The following is a 21,047-nucleotide window of genomic DNA, read 5'->3' as shown; positions in this document are numbered from 1 at the left end:
ATGATATTTAGTGTTGTTTTTAAATTTGTAAACACATTCTACATTTGTATTAATGTATATTAAACTCTCTTTCATGGTACATGGGCATCGTTTTAATTTTTTGTCAATTAATTTTCTAAAACTTCATAACAGTCCCTAAATTGGTGGATAAACCACTATAAAATCGTTATTTGCTAGAGAAACGGACACAACAAAAATTTCAAACCTCTTTGAACTTGATAATATGTTGGTGAAGGATGCAACTATGCATTAAACAGTATTTTCATATTTTTGAATTTTTCTCAAAACCTATGCGTTAACCCCTACGAAATTATTGAATTTTCGGTAAATGCTCTATTTACTGAAGCCTATGACCTTTAGTGTAGTTTTAAAAGTTCTAAACACATTCTAAATTTGTATTAATGTATATTAAACCCTCTTTAATGGTACATGGGCATCATTTTAATTTTTTTCAATTAATTAAGTAAAACTTCATAACAGTCCCTAAATTGGTGGACTAACCACTAAAAAATCGTTATTTGCTAGAGAAAGGGAGACAACAAGAGTTCGAAACCTCTTTGAACATCATCATATGTTGGGGAAGGATTCAACTATACATTAAAACAGTATTTTCACATTTTTGAATTTTTTTCAAAATCTATATGTAAATCCCTACGAAAATATTGAATTTTCAGTAAATGCTCTATTTACTGAAGCCTATGATCTTTAGTGTTGTTTTTAAATTTCTAAACACATTCAACATTTAAATTAATGTATATTAAACTCTCTTTCATGGTACATGGGCATCGTTTTAATTTTTTGTCAATTAATTTACTAAAACTTCATAACAGTCCCTAAATTGGTGGATAAACCACTATAAAATCGTTATTTGCTAGAGAAACGGACACAGCAAAAATTTCAAACCTCTTAAAACTTCATCATATGTTGTTGAAGGATTCAACTATGTATTAAAACAGTATTTTCATATTTTTGAATTTTTTCTCAAAATCTATGGGTAAACCCTACAAAAATATTGAATTTTCGGTAAACGCTCTATTTACTAAAGCCTATGATCTTTAGTGTTATTTTAAAATTTCTAAACACATTCTACATTTGTATTAATGTTTATTTAACTCTCTTTCATGGTACATGGGCATCGTTTTAAATTTTTGTCAATTAATTTAGTAAAACTTCATAATACTCCCTAAATTGGTTGACTAACCACTATAAAATTGTTATTTGCTAGAGAAACGGAGACAACAAAAGTTCCAAACCTCTTTGAACTTCATCATATGTTTGTGAAGGATGCAACTATGCATTAAAACAGTATTTTCACAATTTTGAATTTTTCTCAAAATCTATGTGTAGATGATCCCTACGAAAATATTTTGTTTTTCGGTAAATGGTCTATATACTGAAGCCTATGATCCTTAGTGTTGTTTTAAAATTTCTAAACACATTCTACAATTTTTTAATGTATATTAAACTCTCCTACATGGTACACGGCATCGTTTTAATTTTTTGTCAATTAATTTAGTAAAACTTCATAATAATCCCTAAATTGGGGGACTAACCACTATAAAATCGTTATTTACTAGAGAAACGGAGACAAAAACAAGTTCCAAACCTCTTTGAACTTCATCATATGTTGGTGAATGATGCAAATATGTATTAAAACTATATTTTTTCATATTTTTGAATTTTTCTCAAAATCTATGGGTCCCTACGAAAATATTGAATTTTCGGTAAATGCTCTATATACTGAAGCTTATGATATTTAGTGTTGTTTTAAAATTTCTAAATACATTCTAAATTTTTATTAATGTATATTAAACTCTCTTTCATGGTATATGGGCATCGTCTTAATTTTTTACAATTAATTTAGTAAAACATCATAATACTCCCAAAATTGGTGGACTAACCACTATAAAATCGTTATTTGCTAGAGAAACGGAGACAACAAAAGTTCCAAACCTCTTTGAACATCATCATATGTTGGTGAAGGATTCAACTATACATTAAAACAGTATTTTCACATTTTTATTTTTTTTCAAAATCTATGTGTAAATTGCTACGAAAATATTGAGTTTTTCGGTAAATGGTCTATATATTGAAGCCTATGATCCGTAGTGTTTTTTTTTATTTTCTAAACACATTCTACATTTTTATTAATGTATATTAAACTCTCTTTTATGGTACACGGGCATCGTTTTAATTTTTTGTCAATTAATTTAGTAAAACTTCATAATAGTCCCTAAATTGGTGGACTAACCACAATAAAATTATTATTTGCTACAGAAAAGGACACAAAAAAAATTTCAAACCTCTTTAAACTTCATCATATGTTGTTGAAGGATGCAACTATGTATTAAAACAGTATTTTCTTAATTTTGAATTTTTTTCTCAAAATCTATGGGTTAACTCTACAAAAATATTGAATTTTCGGTAAATGCTCTGTATACTGAAGCCTATGATCTTTATTGTTGTTTTAAAATTTCTAAACACATTCTAAATTTTATTAATGTATATTAAACTCTCTTTCATGGTACATGGACATCGTTTTAATTTTTTGTCAATTAATTTAGTAAAACTTCATAATACTTCCTAAATTGGTGTACTAACCAATATAAAATCGTTATTTGCTAGAGAAACGGAGACAACAAATGTTCCAAACCTCTTTGAACTTCATCATATGTTGGTGAAGGATTCAACTATGCATTAAAATAGTATTTTCACAATTTTGAATTTTTTTCAAAATCTATGTGTAGATAATCCCTACGAAAATATTTAGTTTTTCGGTAAATGGTCTATATACTGAAGCCTATGATCCTTAGTGTTGTTTTAAAATTTCTAAACACATTCTACATTTTTTTATTGTATATTAAACTCTCCTACATGGTACACGGCATCGTTTTAATTTTTTGTCAATTAATTTAGTAAAACTTCATAATAGTCCCTAAATTGTTGGACTAACCACTATAAAATCGTTATTTGCTAGAGAAACGGACCCAACAAAAATTCCAAACCTCTTTAAACTTTATAATATGTTGGTGAAGGATGCAACTTGGCATTAAAACAGTATTTTCATACTTTTGAATTTTTCTCAAAATCTATGTTTTAACCCCTACGAAAATATTGAATTTTCGGTAAATGTCATATATACTGAAGCCTATGATCTTTAGTGTTGTTTTAAATTTTATAAACACATTCTAAATTTGTATTAATGTATATTAAACTCTCTTTCATGGTACATGGGCATCGTTTTAATTTTTTGTCGATTAATTTAGTAAAACATCATAATACTCCCTAAATTGGTGGACTAACCACTATAAAATCGTTATTTGCTAGAGAAACGGAGACAACAAAAGTTCCAAAACTCTTTGAACTTCATCATATGTTGGTGAAGGATTTAACTATGCATTAAAACAGTATTTTCACATTTTTTAAATTTTTTTCAAAATCTATGTGTAAATCTCTACGAAAATATTGAGTTTTTCGGTAAATAGTCTATATACTGAAGCCTATGATCCTTAGTGTTTTTTTTTTTAATTTCTAAACACATTCTACATTTGTATTAATATATATTAAATTCTCTTACATGATACACGGGCATCGTTTTAATTTTTTGTCAATTAATTTATTAAAACTTTATAATAGTTTCTAAATTGGTGGAATAATCACTATAAAATCGTTATTTGCTAGAGAAACGGACACAACAAAATTTCAAACCTCTTTGAACTTCATCATATGTTGGTGAAGAATTCAACTATGCATTAAAACATTATTTTCATTTTTTTGAATTTTTTTCTCAAAATCTATGGGTTAACCCCTACGAAAATATTGAATTTTCGGTAAATGATCTATATACTGAAGTCTATGATCTTTAGTGTTGTTTTAAAATTTATAAACACATTCTAAATTTGTATTAATGTATATTAAACTCTCTTTCATGGTACATGAGCATCGTTTTAAATTTTTGTCAATTAATTTAGTAAAACTTCATAATAATCCCTAAATTGGTGACTAACCACTATAAAATCGTTATTTGCTAGAGAACATACACAACAAAAATTCCAAACCTCTTTGAACTTCATCATATGTTGGTGAAGGATGCAACTATGCATTAAAACAGTATTTTCATATTTTTGAATTTTTCTCAAAATCTATGGGTTACGAAAATATTGAATTTTTGGTAAATTCTCTATATACTGAAGCCTATGATCTTTAGTGTTGTTTTAAAATTTCTAAACACATTCTAAATTTGTATTAATGTATATTAAACTCTTTTTCATTGTACATGGGCATCGCTTTAATTTTTGTCAATTAATTTAGTAAAACTTCATAATACTCCATAAATTGGTGGACTAACCACTATAAAATCGTTATTTGCTAGAGAAACGGAGACAAAAACAAGTTCCAAACCTCTTTGAACTTCATCATATGTTGGTGAATGATGCAACTATGCATTAAAACAGTATTTTCACATTTTTGAATTTTTTTTCAAAATCTATTTGTTAATCCCTACGAAAGTTCCAAACCTCTTTGAACTTCATCATATGTTGGTGAAGGATTCAACTATGCATTAAAACAGTATTTTCACATTTTTGATTTTTTTTTCAAAATCTATGTGTTAATCCCTACGAAAATATTGAACAACACTAAAAAGTGTAAACTTCACTATATAAAGTATTTACCGAAAACTCAATTTTGTAGGGGTTAACCTGCAGATGCTGAGAAAATTTTTAAAAAATATGAAAATCCTTTTTATTGCATAAGTGCATCATGAACTCACATAGAATGATGGTCAAAGAGGTTTAAAATATTTATTTTGTCAATTTCTCTAGAGAATACATATTTTATAGTAGTTAGTCCACTGATTTAAGCCGTATATAAAATTTTATTAAGTTAATTATTAAAAATTTAGAGCTATGTACCATGAAAGGGAGTTTATCATACATTAATAAAAATTTAGAATGTGGTTTGAAAATTTTAAAAAACACTAAAGAGCGTACACTTCAATATATAGAGAACTTACTGAAAACTCAATTTTGTAGAGGTTAACCTAATAACCTTCATATTTTGAGAAAAAAATCAAAATTTAAATAAATTTCTGCTACTTATTTCTCAAGGAAAATCGTTTTTTTTCTTTGCTTTAATCAAAAATAGAAGACAAATAAATTTAAAGATCAAATTTCTATTAGTCTTCAAAATATTAATTGTATGATCTTTCACTAAATACAAAATTTTAGTCATGTTAATGTATTATTCTTCTATCTTTCATAACTGAATGTGAATAATTGATTTATAATTTGGCTCTCTTTTTCAGAATGCAAATTTGAGATACTATAAATTTGTAAGACATCACGCAGGATTTTGTTAAAGAAAATTGTTACTCCCTCACATGGGCACATTTATACGAAACCGAAGATGAAAATTGCTGAGAGATGATGAATCAATCAACCGATCAATGCAAATTATGTTTGCTTCTTTTACTTTTCTTGATTTTATGCTTTTCAGTTTTTCCTTGTTATAGATTTTACATTTTCATGGTATTGTCTGGATCGATCTACCAATAAACCTTTAAAACAAACACTTAGATTACCATTCATATAACACAGAGCAAGGTTTTGTTTCGTTTCTCCTACATTGTATCAAACAGAATACTAGAAACACTTTAATCTGTCCAAAAGCACATACAAATAAACCGATAGCCGTACACTCTCGAGTCAATTGTCACTTGGACCGTTCTCCTCTTACTGCCCTCCGTCTTGCAGCCGACCTGATTGTCTCAATAAGAGGAGCGTCCTCGTCTACAAAATCTCCCTTGTCTTCTTTGTCCGAGCCACCACTGATGGATTCATCGTCATCGCTTCCGCTTTCCTCATCAAACAGTCTCTTTCGCTCTGTTTCAGCACGTTTTTTGGGCCGTCCCTTTCGTTTTACAGCTACTCCTTCCTTGTCGTCTGTGAAAGAAAATCCCAAACGTCACAAACAATCCATTCAGACATTTTTTTTTTGTAATTCAAGTTACGTAGGACTACACTCATTGGCCGGATTTTGATTAAACAATCGGACGATGTCCAAGTGCACATATAACATACCTTGTACATCCTCGGTTTTTAAGCATTTCTCCTCCAATGTTTCTAAGAAGGTAAAGCAAGGACGCCATCCGCTGGGGTCTTCATCTGTATTAACATGCACCATACGCCCCTGAACCTCCCTCTTACTGTTCAGCAACCAAAAAAGAACACACAATTCAGGTTATTTTGTTATCTATTAGCTTCCTACTTACTAGCTCAAAGAATTTGCCAGTCTTACATGTCAATGATGTCCGGCACTGAGAGTCTCGTTGCAAATGGAAGGATAGCAACTTCCAAAAACAACATTTGTTTCGGTGCGTCCCTAAATGCAAACTCAACACCTTCCTTGACCACGCTCAAAATCTCCAGTCTGTGTTTGTTGCGAGCAGCACCAACATACATTCCTGATAGCCGACCAGCAAGCTCCCGGCACACTTGAAGACATTTTTCCACTCTTGATTCTCCACCGTCACAAGAAAGTTCGCTTTCATACCGTTGATATCCCTGCCCAATTATTTAGTGTCAGCAATTTTTCTTCGAATAATAAACTTTGTGTCTTCCTAAAATAATCATCAACGTTCCATAATCTCTGCAGAAAGCTTTACCCTTTTCAAGGATTCCATATAGATACTGGAGATGTCATCTTCTGTTTTCCTTAAGCATGTTATAAGATTCTTTATGACTTCTGTAACACTAGGTCCATGCATAACAAGATGAGATATTATCTCTGGTCCTAGATAGTCCTGCGACAGACAAAAAAAAAATTACATAGCTTTCAATCACTACATGGCTGATGACTGATAAGTGATAACTATAATATTTACAGCAGCATGGTCAATGCACTTGGTGATTACCTTCGGCACCACACCACAATTAACCAACTTGCAGGCAGCAATGGCTGCAACATCTCTGTTCGTCTCAGCAACATACTCCTTATTTTCATCCTCCTCATCAGTCTCATCTGTTTCAAAGTCCAGCAAACGTAAGTACGTCACTTGAAAAATCAAGAAATGATCAAAGCAAATCATACTCACCTGATGTGTTAAAAATTTCTTCACAGAGTTTCCAAAATTTCTTGAGAATAACACTCTCTGGACAATATCCTAACATTTCAAGTTTACTAGACTCAAAAGTTGACTTTCTAAAAAGACACCACTCTTCCGCAAGTAAAGCACAAATCTGCAGCATTGAAGTTTTCATTGGTTAGGCGAAAATGACTCATTGCTAGATGACACAAACACATACACTAAAGGAAATGTGTCTATTAGATCGGAACGTCAAATCATCTTACCCTGAGAGCTAGCTGATTACCATATTTTCTCGATTCCTCAACTCCATTTAGGAAGTAAGTAAGCTCCGCAAACAGGATATCGCGTTTTGATATAAGGGAAGATAAGGAAGCTTCGGAGACAGTTTCACAATTTACGACGGAGTGCAGAGACCACACCACGTACATATGCATGTTCAGGAGGAGAAAACAGATAACCTAGGCAACCAGCAATCGTTTCATTAAAGATGTGAGGGACAAACAATAAGATATAGTAATAGCTCTAAACGAATTTCCTTGCCCACCTCTTCGTCCAAATTTCTGAAATCATGGAGCGTCATAGCAAGCTCATCGTACATGCTCTCACCAAGAACAGGCTTTAACAACTGAAGCTCATATAACCTTTTCAGATTTACAAGGAGGGAGTATTCATCATTTCCATCCTGCACAGAAAACGGATGTCAGATAGCATCCGTAAAACAGAGTACAAATATAATCGGCAAAGGAAGTAAAACATACCTTGACTTCTTTAATTGCAGAAGTGAGTTTATCGAAAAGCGTATCTTCAAGATCTTTAAGCTTCCCACGGGAAAAATCTTGAAGTTCCCCTTTACTTTCCGACGCACAAAATGTTATAGCCTTAACGCAAGATCTTAGTGCTTCCTTCTCCCCGTTCATGAAAAACGCATCCTTAATCAATCGGACGGCGGCCTTAAAAGTCTGAAACAGAGGACAAAATGTAAATTTCACTAAGAGGGTCGATAACAGGGGAAAGAGCATCCTATATGAAACAAAATGCTTTTAGCCACCTGCTCCTGTCGTTTAAGAGAATAGAGCTCGAGTTTCATAAACATAACAATCTCCACCAGAGATGACACTTTCGCTTTGTCAGCCATGAATTTACGTAGAAGTTGTGGATAGTTCTTCATCATTGCAACCGTTATATCTTTCCTGTTGTTCTCAAACATTTCCTGTTATTCACAGCAATGAAACATCAATGTCACCATTTTCATAATCAAGAACGAAACGGGAGTAACAAAGACTAAAAATGGAACACAGTAGTCCATTTTAGTGCAGTTGTCCCTCATGGTATAGTTCAAGAAAAGAAATTTAACCAAAAAAAAAAAAGAAGAGAAATTGGTATATGGACTACTGCTTTTGCGACGTCATATCATCGGCACAATAAGAAAATTTCTCAGAAAGAGCAAAGACAGAATCTTACTCGCTGAGCTTTACTGTGATACTGCTTTCGATTATCCGTTGAAGGGATTATCTTCTCTCCGACAGCCTTTCTGATTGACGCAAACAGAAGTCTGACCAAGTTTGTTGAGTCTTCGTCAGTAGTAGACCCAGTCCGAGGATTCTGATCCAAAAGCATAGAGATGATACACTTCCAGTCCTGCAAGAAAAGCAGCATCACGAAGATGATACAATAAATGTGCAACAGTGACATACTAGGTACACAACTGCATAATGAATGTGTAACAGTGTAGGAATTTCTCTTAGACCTACCTTCATGGCCTTCATGTACTCCCAAACATCATCAATTACATAAACGCTTAAGATTGGATCTGTGGAAAACTCCCGTAATATTTGTAACATTCTGAAGATATGGATCTCAGAGGAAGAATCATCATGACCTGAAAATAGGATGTGATAGCTGTGAACCAAGTTGTCACTGAAAAAAAATCATAGTGCTCAGAATTTGGCTGATATAAAGGGAAAACCTGTAAGACCGGATGGAGAACTGTTGAACTTTTGTGCGATCAAGTGGTCATACACTAACTCTCCAATGGCACGTCTAATTTCCTGGGGTTGATCAATAAGTAGATCGTACAAAGGGCCAAGGTCGTCATCAGGAATCAGCTGGTGTCTGTAGGACAACAGAAGATCTACTTTTAATGCAGGGCATTCAAACATATATATATGGTGAAAGGAAAATTATCTCGAGGGTAATACCTTAGCAACTGCTTTACAAGGCCTATAGCACAGACAGCTGCAGACAAATCAACATCATCAGCCATCTCGATCATTCGATTGGAAAATCTCTCAGTGAATAGACCAAGAGTGGGGACGTTTTCATCCATCTCATAAAGTTTTCGCAATGCCAGGAGAGAAGCTTTCCTCACTCCGGCAGCCTCGGATAATTGAATACAGAGAGAAGATCAGTGACACTATAACGAATATACAAAATTAATAATCTTGAAGAGAGAAGAAAGGAGCTTACTTTGTCATTAAGCGTCCATCCAAGATACTTTAAGTAGAGATCTTGTAAGAAAAGAGAAGGATAAGAAGAGATCCAAATGCCCAGAGACTGAATGCATGACATCCTAATATCGGGGTCAACATCTCGATATCGGTGTACAAACAACCTTCAAGATAAGATATAATGATTTTGGTCAGCAAGACTTAACATAAAAAAAAAAAAAAAGGAGCTGAGGGTATAATGGTTATGGATTCTTCTTACCCAGTGAAAATTTTGCGCATCATGTCCTCCAAAGTAGTAATGTGTTGGTGAGTAAGAGACAACCTTTTGTTGAGGGAGTCAAGAAGAGGGCCGTCAGGTCTTTTCTTGGTTTCAGCATTCAATTGCCTTTGGGTGGTTTCACGCTGGGAACCGAGAGTGTTGGCTACAGAAATAAAGGAAGTGACTAGTTGGAGACCCATAAGCGTGGCAGTTTGGCGGTAAACTCGAGGAGGAGTACTGCAATACAAGTAGAAAATAAAAAAAAGTGGGAGTGGGAGGGATAAGGTAGTAAAGAAAGAAGAGAAACCATGAGAGTGCGATAATGAAGTCCATGCACTTGTCAAACAAGACTTTATCAAACAAAGGTCCATTCTGGGACTCGGTAATCAAGTAATTCCAGAAAGAAACAAGATTTTCTTTGAAGTTCTTGTGCTCCTTCTTTCTAGAAGTGTGATAATCTTCAATTTCCCCCTAGAGGCAGGCAATCAAAAGAAAGAATAATAATAAGGAAAGTTTGTCAATAAAGGAGAAAAAGAAGAGAGAGAGATGATATTACGGATCTAGCAAGATTAACAAGAGCAACGACAACATCATCGACGTCAGTCTCATCAAGCAGGTCTTCTTTGATGGAGTATTTAGCACCGCAAGCCTAACAAAATGGATGGCTAATGAGATGAGAGAGGGAGTTATATGAAGAGGAAGAGGAAGAGATGGTAACCACCTCAAAGAGCATGGACAAGAGTTGAGAGGTAGCAAGGTTAGGAGAGTTTTCATATCTTTCAACCCAGATCTTGACGGCTTTAGGAATAAGATCCACGTTCCCTTTCACAACCTCTGTTAGAAAACAAAATGAGATTGATTACTCTAAAAACGAAGTGAATCTGAGGCTAATAGCAGTGGTTGGTGGTGGATAATAAATGACACAGATCTCCTATTACCTATGAGATTCTGATGGGGAGGAAGGGTGCGACTACGCTTGGACTGAGGACGGGTTTCCTGGAAATCGTCATCATCGAGCTCTGGGCTTTTCTGGTCTTCGCTGGCGCTCCGCTCCTGTTTCTGATTCTGATTCTGATTCTGATTCTCTCCGCCGCTGTCGTCATCCTGATCCTGATCCTGATCCTGATCTCTTCTCCTTTTCTACGCATTCATACATATTAGAGCAAAAGTAGCGGCGGATTCAATTGAAACGAAGCATAATAATAATTAGCTAAAGAGAAAGGGGGGAGACTCACAGCGCCTTCCATGGTTCCGCACAAAATGTTTCTACCTTAGGGTTTGCTAACCAGACTGGAATTAGTAAAGTCCTCCTCTCCCTCTCTCCCTCCCGCCAATGCCAACAAAATATCCCCTCTCAATTTCTTTTATTTTATTTCCCCTTTTCAACTGGGTGATGCCTGGTAGGCCTGGGACGGATCGGATATCCGGGCAATTTTAAGGTATCCGGATCCGGATCCTTATCCGGCGGATCCATAATTTTACTATCCTTATCCGGATCCGGGGTTCTCGGATATCCGGGTGTCGGATATCCTCCTAAAAATTGTAATATCCGGCGGATATCCGGATCCGGATTTGGATCCTTAAAATAAATAAAAAATAATATTAATATATATATATAAAATATTAACAATAATTTAAAATATATATATATAACATCTTTAATTATTTCTATGTACAATATTACAAAATTTACATAAAATTTATATATATTATTATAAAAATGAAAATATATTAAATAAAATTAATTTTTATATATATATATTACTATTTTTGAAATATTTATTAATAAAACTTACGGATCCGGATATCCGGACTTAAAAATTAAGATATCCGGATCCGGATCCGGCTTTGACGGATCCAACATTTTACTATCCGGATCCGGATTCGGCCCCTCCGGATATCCGGATTTTCGGATCGGATCCGGATCGAATCTCGGATCGAATCCGGATCTCGGATAAAAGTCCCAGGCCTAATGCCTGGTAACTCTTTTACGCAATTATTATTTATGGTGCGACTGTTTCTCTTCCAAATAATTTGTCACCAGTGAATAATATTAGCGACATTTTGCTTTTTCACTAGAGCAAACATGCTATCACTATATATTTCGATTGGTGATCAGTGACACCACACAGGTTTTACATTTTTCTAATTTTTGCGCATTTAAAGCAAATATTTGTATCTTTGTTTTTAGTTGAATAGAAACATCAGGATTTACATTATAAAACCAAAGCTAATCGAAACCACCAACATTGTAGTTCTATGTCAGCCAAAAAAAAAAAAAACCAATACATCTTTTTCATGTCTGTAGATTGATCCTTCATTGGGTGCTGCATACATGATTAACAAATTACAACCAACAATCAACTTTTAAGAAAAAAAAAGCAAATAATCCGCAACAAGATGCAATATGTTAGTAGCCCTTTACTTCTTTTTTTTCTGCATCTAAAAAGCGCATAACCAAACCAAATTTATTTTAAACTAATCGTCAAAAAAAACTTGAACGACACACATGTGTTGCAATTACAAGACCTTTGGAGGAATAACAATCACTCGGAAGATTACTAATCCGACTCTACAAATATCTGCAGTACAAATTTCCAACAACAGTTATTATCCAATTGTGAGGAATCAACAATATCATTGATTTCATATATGAAAAAATGTGGGAGTTGATGCTACCAATGAAAAAGATGGTAAGGAGTACACTAACCTCCATCTCTGGAACAAGCTCGTAGGTTTTCTTCTCTCTTGTGTCCAAGGCTGTGATCCCACCTATTTTCTGGACTCCCAGTTTGGAGGCGATCAGGTTCTGTAAATATTTACATACATTCGGTGTTAAAAGGCCCTTGAGATCATTTTGGAGATATTCAGTTTTGTCATACCAATTGGAAATCACTGGAGCCAAATGCCTCAAGCCTTGGTAACATCTGCAAGAGTTTCAACGGTGTGACTTTCTTTCGTACCACACACACAAAAAAAAGGGTGCAACGGTGAAGCAAAAACACTTCAACTAGCAGTAATGTTAAGTTTGGGTTCAACCCATTGCATAGCCAGTGTGTGATTCATAGTTCTGCCACCGAACTGAACATGGAAGAGTGTAATCTAAACGACTAACAACATGGATTTATGATGACTTTATACTACAAAAGTTTGTAAATGCATTCAATAGGCAGACACAATAGGGGAAAATAATGTATAGATAGGATACCAGTTTCTGGAGACCGTTAATGGCAACCGGCTTCTCCATCTGTGATTCATCTTGCGACAGTGAAACCTCGAAGGGTCCCAACTGCCTATCAGTTTGGTTTGTGAGATTCAAGGATGCCTAAGGATATCATTATACGCTCAGTTTAAAACCAATGTATATTCAGATTCAATCTTTTGGGCACTAAAACATTAGAGAAAGAACAAAAAACAGTTATATTACCGAAAAAGGTCTATTCAAGTGTATAGTAGTTGGAACCTCCACAACTCTCATATTAATCTCTTTGCGGCTGACTGGCTGAGAAGAAAAAAATGTGTTACAACAAAAGAAGTTTGTTAGATGAGATGAGAAGCTGAAGCATGAGCATACAGATGACGAGTACAAGGACATTCAGAGAATTTCATAAACGTGCTTTTATATGTGTTAGAAGTTTTCAGTTGCCGACATAATAGAGATAATGCATTAGTTTGTTTCCACTATAATGATTTCTTTTTTATCAAGCAAACGATCTCAGATATGTAGAGCAAGGTGGTGAGTATAATACTGCTATATAATGATACCAATGCAAAGCGATTTTCCTAGCTGTTCTAATTGGCACCAAATCTAACAATGACACTTGTCCAGGTAGTCTGTATGCTTAAACTAATGACTTCATCAGAATTGGTGTCACAAATGGCCGCAATAAACAGATACAATCAACAAAGAAGCAAATATTCAAGTCATGTTTTGACATAGCAAAAGATGAAGTAACTTACAGCGCCAAGAATTTGTTGGGTCTGTAAGCGACCAGGTTCACCCAAATTTGTGCGCCATGTAATCTGAAATTTACCGAGAATACTACTTCCCTGGAATTTGGTTTGGCCAGAAACATCAGCAGATGGGACTAACTTATAGAGATAGTTGTGGATGCCCCCACCAGATCGGATTATAACTGGCGGATTAGGAATTATTCCACCAAGATCACTGACACGCAGAGAGAGAGAGAGAGAGAGATTCAGTGATTAATTAAGCATGATAACGAACGAGTCAGTGAAAATGGGAGAGACCTGGATGGGGGATGTTGTGAGGAAGGGTCATGTAATCTGAGAGCAGTCCATTGCTTGGCAGGTTCAAAATCAACTTGGTCCATGAAGAGGTTTGCTTTTGTATGGTTCTCAATGCAAGCCTCTAGAAACGTAGTCTCCTTTACAACTCGAACCTGCAAGGCGCAACAATCAGACAAGGCTAGAGAGAGAGAGAGAGAGAGAGAGAGATGGGATGATAATAACCTTGGTCCTGACAGAGAGTGGGTTAGCAACGACAAACTTGAAGAACTGGGGAAGATATTTACGCTCACCATCAGCATCATTGTACAAGGCAGAGCAAACCAACCTAGCGAATTGAGTGGGGGTGAGTCATTGATAAGAAAATAAGAAACAAAAGAGAAAGTGAGAGGAAAACACACGTGTGAGCTCCAAGCTCTTTAACATCGTGTTCCACAATGAAGTCATAGCGGCCACCAGTGCGTATGGATTCAACCGGAGACTTGGACGTATCGAGCAGAAGAATCCTCTGCCTCTCTGTCTGAATCTCTGCCTTGATGGTAACATCCCTAACTTCGGAAGTGGAGCTGTTGTTGACGCTTATATAGCTACAGAACGTCTCTCCCAGATAGATCGCCCCGAATGACTGCGGCAGAAGCAGAAGACCTGAGAGACCGATTGGATCCGTTGGGTGGTTTATGAGGAATCTGTTGCGGTAACTCAGATCGGAGTCGACGCCCTCCGCAGAAGACAAATGGCGTCGGAGCAAGGAGGCGGAAGTGGGATCGTCGGAGAAGTCCTCGCCGGCGAGAAGATCGAAAGGGTCAATGCGGAGGGGTGGGTCGACGTGGAAGGAAGGCTTGCAGAGTCGCATCACCCTGAAGGCGAGCGAGTGCGGTCCCTGCGTCGCGCCGGTGCTCATCCTTTCCGATCTCTTCCGATTTTACCCCTCTGTTAGTTAATACTAGATAGAGATGTTGATGTCCGTCTGTTTTAGTTTCTGCTAGAATTGAATATTACAATCTGATTGTGGGCTGCCCTCAAAATAAAGCAAAACAGGCCCATTGATGTTAAAAGCGTCCATATTAAGATCCAGTAACGAAGCCGATACTCTTCTCCTTCTCCCTGCTGAATGCCACCGTTAAATTCCAATACTCCTCCATCTCTCCACCGCATCGCATCGCCCAAGTCGCTGACCTCGCACAATGGCAGTATGTATTTCTTCTTCTCACTTCCTTTTGACACTAATACTAAATATGGTCTAATGCCATTTCGTTGCTGCCAAGATTCACGCACGATGCATCATTTCGTAACGCCGTCGTAAAGGTTAACACTTTCACATCTCTTCTCCATTCATGAATCGAAGCTACAGTCTTTATATTACTGCCTGTTTCTTATTTCATTTGACTGATCCGTCCGTGGTTGCTTCCTCAGCCTCAGGTTTACTGCCCTTGATTACTCACTCCCATCCCATCCCGTGGCAGAAACAAGCAAAGACAGTTTACCAGCACTCCAAGGCATATGTCTTCTTAATGGAGATTATTCTATTTTCTCAATGATGACCCTAATCGAGTTGATCGTGTGCCAGTGCTTTTTTTATTATAGGAGATGGCAAGAAGCTCTTGACAAACGCTCGTTGTCTCCAACATGATACGCCTGTTTACTTTTCTTCTTCTTTTTTTCAACTTTCTTGATCAAGTTAAAGTTGATTGAAATTATATGGCTAAGGTTAGTTTTACCATCTATCAAAGTTACTTATGCATGTGGCTTTAATATTAAAGTTTAATTTGAACCATCTACCTAATTCTCTTTTAAACTGCCTTCGCATTTTATAATGTACAGCTTTGACCAAGTTATTGGAGACGAAAAGCTCTCCAGTCTCCGCAACATATGGGAAATATTTCAGCTTCATTACTCATTCCTAAGGTCTTGACCTGCTCCAAGTTTACTTCATTCTTTCTTCATATCTCTAGGAGATTGAATTTGATAGAAATTTTGGCATGACAATGCCCGCCTTTGTGTTGAGATTAGTGTGTAATGAGGAAAATCATAGCATGAATCTTAGAGCAAAGTCAACATATTATATACATTTCAATAGTGATGAGAAATGAAATGCCTGCTGCTCTTACATTTTACAGAGAATCTCTGCTTATCTTTTTAACTAAACCTAAGATTATTGCAGAAACAAGTTAAAGCTAGCACTCACTTCAATATTCACTCACGGGTCTCTCTACTTGTTTGTTTGTTTGTTTTTAATTATTTACTTTGCGTTTTTATTCAGAAATCAAAACAAAACAAACACTCCGACACCAAATCAAAACCCGACAATTCCACATTTCATGTGCTCTGCCCCTAGCAAAAGGTACACAACCAAACCAACCAATCTTGTCTTTTACCACCTCTATAGCTGTATACCTTTTATAATTCAGTTTCTCATCCTTTTTAATCTCTAAAGGTCTCTCAGAAACAGAGAGAGAGAGAGACTCATTCACAGAAAGAAAATCATGGGCGTCTCTCTGTTCGTTGGCCTTACCCTTCTCTCACTCTGTCTGCCCACTTCAACATCCGAGCTTCTACAGTTTCAGCTCTCCACCATATCAGCTGCACCTTCGTTTTTGCCCGAAGCGCCTTCTAGTTTCTCAGCTTCACCTCCGGAGGCTATGTCTCCGGATATCTCTCCTCTGTTCCCTACTCCGGGTTCGAGCGAAATGTCTCCTTCTCCGTCAGAATCTTCTGCCATGCCGACAATCCCCTCAAGCCTTAGCCCACCAAACCCAGATGCTGTGGCTCGTGATCCTCTGCTTGACACTTCTCCAGTGGGGTCTCCTCTGCCTGCATCTTCCTCTGTTTCTTTGGTCTCTTCACCACTCTCTCTACTTCTTGTGTTCCCCATGTTGCTGCTGCTACCTTTCTCCAGATTCTCTAGTTAATCACTTAGAAACTGAGAGTAAGGCCCTCTTGACATCAACCTCTGCCAGAAAAAAAAAACAAAAACAATGTATTTTTCTTGTAATTTTGATATTATTATACCTTTTCTATTAATTGTTCGTATGAAAATTGTAATTTTGATTGTTTTTGAGGCACAAAACCCATAAACACGAGAGTTACAAGTAGGAACAACTGCACCAGGCCAAATGGCAGAAGAGTACATCATGAGCAATTTTCATACGAACAATTAAGGGTTTTGTGCCTCAAAAACAATCAAAATTGATCGATCGAAATTATAAATAATAAGTATCTCACATGTAGATGTCTGAAACTGTCGCTTGCTTGTTGTGATTGAACAAATAAGACATGCATATTAAGTAGGTAGAGGATAATTACGATAATCCAGGTTACTATAGAGCATGAAACTAGATGTTTCAATCTTACATAAAAAGAGAGTGTTGAATCAAACACATAAAGAAAGTATTGTACACAGTGCTCATGAGGTTACCATGATGGCGCATTTCCATTGTAGAACAGCTTCCCGAGGAACGTGTAGTCGAGATGGAAAAAGCTGAGTTTCTTGAGAGACACACTGGGAAGAAGACGTCTCTTGAGACTCAAGTTCTCGTCCTTGAGGGTCTCAACAGTAAGGGAAAGCTGCCTAATGACCTCTCTCTTCTCTTCGTCCTTCTCTAGCAGCTGTCTTTTCAAAGCATCATTCTCTTGGATGAGCTTCAACCTTTCTTGTTCCAGTTTCTTCGAAGTGGAGGAGGCGGCTTCAACATCATCTTCGTCAGGGTCTTCAATCTCGGAATGGGGATCATCAAGGAGCTCGGAAAGGGAGTGGTCGATAGGGGAGGATTTAAGGTGATGGAAACGGTGGGCTAAGGAACGGTGAGCACGATAGAAATCGTGGACGAAGGCGATAAGCTCAGGACGTTTCTTGTAGTATGTCTCGGCTCGCTGCGCAAAAGAATCGGCGTTACCCTCCTCAATAAGCGACAACATGGCATTGGTCTTGGAATCAAGCTCTGCAAGTGTGGAATGGAGCCATTGAGAATGCTTAGAGGAGGTCGTCGTCGTTGTCTTGTGATGACTCTCGAACCACCACCATCTTCTTTTCTCTTCTTCCTCTCCAACCATTTCTTCTTCACCAAAACACTTATCTCTCGTATAGCCTCTCTCCCTTCTTATCAGTTGGGTGCGAATAACAGTAAATCTGTTTTCAAATTTTGAATATCTCTATGTCCGCCCCCTTCCCCCCCTTTGTAAATATACAGATTCGAAAATTTACTCTCTTTTTTATTTATTTTTTCCAGATTTCACGGCAATCAATACGTATGTATATTATGGATCAAACTCGTAGATTCTCGGTCTCATATCATAAGCCCATTAACATAATCTTTTTCCCTCTCCTTAATAAAGCCCATTATACAGAGGCAGTCTTCATTGGACGGAGGCAATTCCATACAAATGGGCTTCAGAAGATTAATCAATCATAATGCTCAAACTAAACTAATAGAGTCCATCCTCTCTGCTTGCTCAAATAGTTACATTACAAATAGCCCCCCACTTCATGGGGCCCCCAATTTAAAAAAAAAAACTTATATACATATAAATGTATACTATATAAAACATAAAAATGTTAAAGATATTAAGTAAACTATATTATTAGATAAAATTTATGATTATTCATTTTAAGAATAAGCATTTACAAAATAAAATATATAAACTTTTTTTTTATTTTTACTAAAAATTAGATAAAATTTCAATTTTGTAACGTTAGATCCGGCTCTGCTTCCGGGCCTTCACCATTTGCTTTAGCAGCTTCCGACACCATGTGAATGAATCATTCCTACATGCTATCTTGTATTTGGTTGGAAGAGAATATTGTCTTTAGGCCTCATTGTCTAAGCTGTGTGTGTACATAGTTTCGGTAGTCTTGGCAAAGTCCCATACAAATAGAGAGAGACGCAAAACATGAGAAGACAGTAGATTGTACTAGTTCTAACTATGATCTCATCTCTCTGGTGGTTTTTCTTTTTCTTATACAGCATAGCAAGTTTGGTTGGTAGTAATGATACATATATGTTTCTCCTAGCTCATAATAATACAAATAAAAAGGACTCATCTCATCTCATAGTAGATGTACAAGACATTACAATCAAAGACCTGTTGCCTGCCTGCTACGAAACTAAGCAAACTTGCTATCATCATCAACATGATAGATTATGGATGTGACTTAGCGAAACGTCCCCTGATTCTTGTCCTGCTTTCTGCACGAACCTTGCGTGATTCATATCTAATGTGCTTCTCGTACCTGACATTTTGATCAAACACCCCCAGTGTCTAATTCGTGTGTTTCTAAATTAAGAATAAGAGATGAGGAAGGAGTTAGGTCAAGAAGATAGTTACCTTCGAGATTTCTTCTTGGCTTTGTAGCGAGAGAGAGCAGAGTTTCTCTCAAGACTGTTGATCTCATGTGTCAACCTTGTCGTAGTAGTACTAGTGGAAACCGGAACCATCACAGGCGATGACTCTTGTTGTTGCTGTTGTTGAGTGCTGCAGCCTCTCTGGTTTACATTATTATCATCTGAATACGGATAATAGTCTTCTTGTTGATCCTCGAACCATTTCAGTCCACCCACCTTAAAAAAAAAAAAATTGATTTTTTTTAAAAAAATTGAGAGACCGACCAGCAGAACTGACCAATAAGAAGAAAACAGATGTAGAAGAAACAAATAATACCTGAGATTCAAATGTAGAAGAAAACAGATAGTCATCGTTTCCCGGTTCAAGAAAGAGGAATCCGGTGGTGTCGAGCTCAGCATCAAGGGTCTCGTATTTGAGACAACTAGGCTCGGATCTCGAGAGTTCACGGAGCTGTCTGATCATCTCCTCTTTGTGTCTCCCGCAGGTGGCGTGGCGATTCTACGACAGAGAGAGAGAAATAAATAAATTTTCAAAAACAGAGGATTCATTTCTCTTAAAAGAAACAGTTTTTTTTTTTTTTTTAAGATAAGCATCATGATATGTACCTTAGGGAGAGGAGGAACATCCATGGCCCGGTAATTGTGACTCGACCCGTCCGAAGCAACCAGATCGTTAAGGCTAACGATCTGCGGAGGGGTCTGCTCCGATCCTCCTCGGGGATGGGGAAGGAACAGAGCTTTGTCACTGAGGTCATCGAGGCCCACGAGTGCCAGTAGCTCTGTCACGGAAGGACACCCCGAAAACCCTTCCAAGGGTCTGCGGCTGTGAAGCGAGGAGGAGGAGGTGTGGTGTTGCCAGTCACAGTTCTGGCATAGCACTGAGCTTTCCGTGTCGCAGAACACGGAAGAGGGAGAGTCGTCGCAGGAGTCGCAGAGGAGTGACCTGAAGTGTTTCGAGAAGAGCTGGTTCGTTACGTGGACTTGATTGTCGCAGGCGAGACATAGCTTGGCTGAGTCTGCTTTGCAGTAGACGAGAGCCACCGAGGACTCGCAATAGTCACAGATGCGATGATGGGATCCTTCTTCTTCTTCTTCTTTTTCCATTTGAGGAGACGGTAAGGCTCTCTTTTTTCCTGTGGTAGATATGAAGAAGGAGAAAGAAAGAAAGAATCTTCTTCTTCTTCTTCTTTCGGATCTGATATTTTTTTTGAAGGAAATGCGATATTTTCTTCCAACTAGTTTGGTAGCTTTTTATTTCTCGTGTACAAGTCACAACCAAGTGACGTTTACAGTGACGCCCATTTCTTTTGACAAGTCAACTTTTCTTGGGCAATAAGTTAATCTGCAAACAGTGAACACACAAACACACTCTCCTGCTTCCCGTGAACTGAAAAGGTAGACGACCCCAACCTTTTTACACACTCTGTGGATTAGGCTACCATAAAATACTTTGCTTGGTTGTACTCAAACATATTAAAAGACAAAAAAAAAAAAAATTATTAGGCTCTAAAAAGAAAAAATAGTAATTAGAGGCTTTGATCGATCGGTGGCTTATGATAATGTTTATTTAGCTTGAGTTATAGGTCTAATTCATAAATAACTCGAAAATATTATCAATCACGTATTAAATTTAACTTTCTGATTTAAAGGTTGAATTATTATGTATT

At 36.7% G+C, this 21,047-nt stretch overlaps 5 protein-coding genes across 6 annotated transcripts; 1 reads left to right on the top strand and 4 right to left on the bottom strand.

The window, feature by feature from the left end:
- Nucleotides 1–5,552: 5,552 nt before the first annotated feature.
- LOC106394370 (sister-chromatid cohesion protein 3) lies at nucleotides 5,553–11,192 on the bottom strand. The gene is made up of 21 exons (XM_048753530.1): nucleotides 11,029–11,192; nucleotides 10,732–10,933; nucleotides 10,515–10,627; nucleotides 10,350–10,442; nucleotides 10,101–10,264; nucleotides 9,794–10,030; nucleotides 9,554–9,698; nucleotides 9,286–9,464; nucleotides 9,054–9,199; nucleotides 8,839–8,966; nucleotides 8,549–8,725; nucleotides 8,136–8,297; nucleotides 7,846–8,046; nucleotides 7,632–7,769; nucleotides 7,351–7,545; nucleotides 7,094–7,238; nucleotides 6,914–7,020; nucleotides 6,665–6,802; nucleotides 6,298–6,563; nucleotides 6,081–6,205; nucleotides 5,553–5,942 (listed from the first exon to the last, which is right to left on the bottom strand). Exons 1-21 carry the CDS (start codon nucleotides 11,038–11,040, stop codon nucleotides 5,713–5,715), a joined length of 3,303 nt encoding a protein of 1,100 aa, XP_048609487.1. The 5' UTR covers nucleotides 11,041–11,192; the 3' UTR covers nucleotides 5,553–5,712.
- An 874-nt stretch (nucleotides 11,193–12,066) lies between these two features.
- On the bottom strand, nucleotides 12,067–15,025 carry LOC106394372 (trafficking protein particle complex subunit 13-like). Its single transcript, XM_013834944.3, has 9 exons — nucleotides 14,443–15,025; nucleotides 14,267–14,369; nucleotides 14,045–14,196; nucleotides 13,754–13,961; nucleotides 13,221–13,295; nucleotides 13,002–13,118; nucleotides 12,676–12,720; nucleotides 12,504–12,602; nucleotides 12,067–12,375 (listed from the first exon to the last, which is right to left on the bottom strand). The coding sequence occupies exons 1-9, from the start codon at nucleotides 14,940–14,942 to the stop codon at nucleotides 12,355–12,357; spliced, it is 1,320 nt and encodes a 439-aa protein (XP_013690398.1). The 5' UTR covers nucleotides 14,943–15,025; the 3' UTR covers nucleotides 12,067–12,354.
- A 60-nt stretch (nucleotides 15,026–15,085) lies between these two features.
- Nucleotides 15,086–17,094, top strand: LOC106394380 (classical arabinogalactan protein 26-like). Of its 2 annotated transcripts, XM_013834952.2 has the most exons (6): nucleotides 15,086–15,231; nucleotides 15,307–15,346; nucleotides 15,455–15,748; nucleotides 15,863–15,946; nucleotides 16,302–16,382; nucleotides 16,476–17,094. In XM_013834952.2, exons 5-6 carry the CDS (start codon nucleotides 16,360–16,362, stop codon nucleotides 16,948–16,950), a joined length of 498 nt encoding a protein of 165 aa, XP_013690406.2. In that variant the 5' UTR covers nucleotides 15,086–15,231; nucleotides 15,307–15,346; nucleotides 15,455–15,748; nucleotides 15,863–15,946; nucleotides 16,302–16,359; the 3' UTR covers nucleotides 16,951–17,094. The 2 variants fall into 2 exon arrangements, with proteins under 2 accessions (XP_013690406.2, XP_048609252.1); XM_048753295.1 differs by having other exon boundaries at nucleotides 15,153–15,346.
- A 125-nt stretch (nucleotides 17,095–17,219) lies between these two features.
- LOC106394377 (protein NETWORKED 3C-like) lies at nucleotides 17,220–18,973 on the bottom strand. Its single transcript, XM_013834948.3, has one exon. The coding sequence runs from the start codon at nucleotides 18,089–18,091 to the stop codon at nucleotides 17,453–17,455; it is 639 nt and encodes a 212-aa protein (XP_013690402.1). The 5' UTR covers nucleotides 18,092–18,973; the 3' UTR covers nucleotides 17,220–17,452.
- Nucleotides 18,974–18,976: 3 nt separating this feature from the next.
- LOC106394375 (zinc finger protein CONSTANS-LIKE 13-like) lies at nucleotides 18,977–20,617 on the bottom strand. Its single transcript, XM_013834947.3, has 4 exons — nucleotides 19,987–20,617; nucleotides 19,697–19,879; nucleotides 19,364–19,596; nucleotides 18,977–19,268 (listed from the first exon to the last, which is right to left on the bottom strand). The coding sequence occupies exons 1-4, from the start codon at nucleotides 20,482–20,484 to the stop codon at nucleotides 19,178–19,180; spliced, it is 1,005 nt and encodes a 334-aa protein (XP_013690401.2). The 5' UTR covers nucleotides 20,485–20,617; the 3' UTR covers nucleotides 18,977–19,177.
- Between the last annotated feature and the right edge of the window lie 430 nt (nucleotides 20,618–21,047).

Source organism: Brassica napus, chromosome C4 (genome assembly GCF_020379485.1).
Source record: "Brassica napus cultivar Da-Ae chromosome C4, Da-Ae, whole genome shotgun sequence".
NCBI lineage: Eukaryota > Viridiplantae > Streptophyta > Magnoliopsida > Brassicales > Brassicaceae > Brassica > Brassica napus.
Note: the sequence above shows the minus strand (reverse complement) of the source record. Positions and strands in the feature narration are given on the sequence as shown.

Coding starts and splice junctions, on each gene's coding strand:
- LOC106394375 (XM_013834947.3), bottom strand. CDS start 20,484: ATGGAAAAAGAAGAAGAAGAAGAAGGATCCCATCATCGCATCTGTGAC. Junction 19,597..19,696: donor CTTCTACATTTGAATCTCAG/GTATTATTTGTT, acceptor TTTTTTTTTAAG/GTGGGTGGACTGAAATGGTT. Junction 19,269..19,363: donor GCCAAGAAGAAATCTCGAAG/GTAACTATCTTC, acceptor TCAAAATGTCAG/GTACGAGAAGCACATTAGAT.
- LOC106394372 (XM_013834944.3), bottom strand. CDS start 14,942: ATGAGCACCGGCGCGACGCAGGGACCGCACTCGCTCGCCTTCAGGGTG. Junction 13,119..13,220: donor ACTTGAATAGACCTTTTTCG/GTAATATAACTG, acceptor TGATATCCTTAG/GCATCCTTGAATCTCACAAA. Junction 12,603..12,675: donor GCTCCAGTGATTTCCAATTG/GTATGACAAAAC, acceptor AAATATTTACAG/AACCTGATCGCCTCCAAACT.
- LOC106394370 (XM_048753530.1), bottom strand. Junction 7,546..7,631: donor TCAGAAATTTGGACGAAGAG/GTGGGCAAGGAA, acceptor CTGGTTGCCTAG/GTTATCTGTTTTCTCCTCCT. Junction 6,564..6,664: donor ATATGGAATCCTTGAAAAGG/GTAAAGCTTTCT, acceptor ATAATTGGGCAG/GGATATCAACGGTATGAAAG.
- LOC106394380 (XM_013834952.2), top strand. CDS start 16,360: ATGTGCTCTGCCCCTAGCAAAAG. Junction 16,383..16,475: donor TGCTCTGCCCCTAGCAAAAG/GTACACAACCAA, acceptor TAATCTCTAAAG/GTCTCTCAGAAACAGAGAGA.
- LOC106394377 (XM_013834948.3), bottom strand. CDS start 18,091: ATGGTTGGAGAGGAAGAAGAGAAAAGAAGATGGTGGTGGTTCGAGAGT.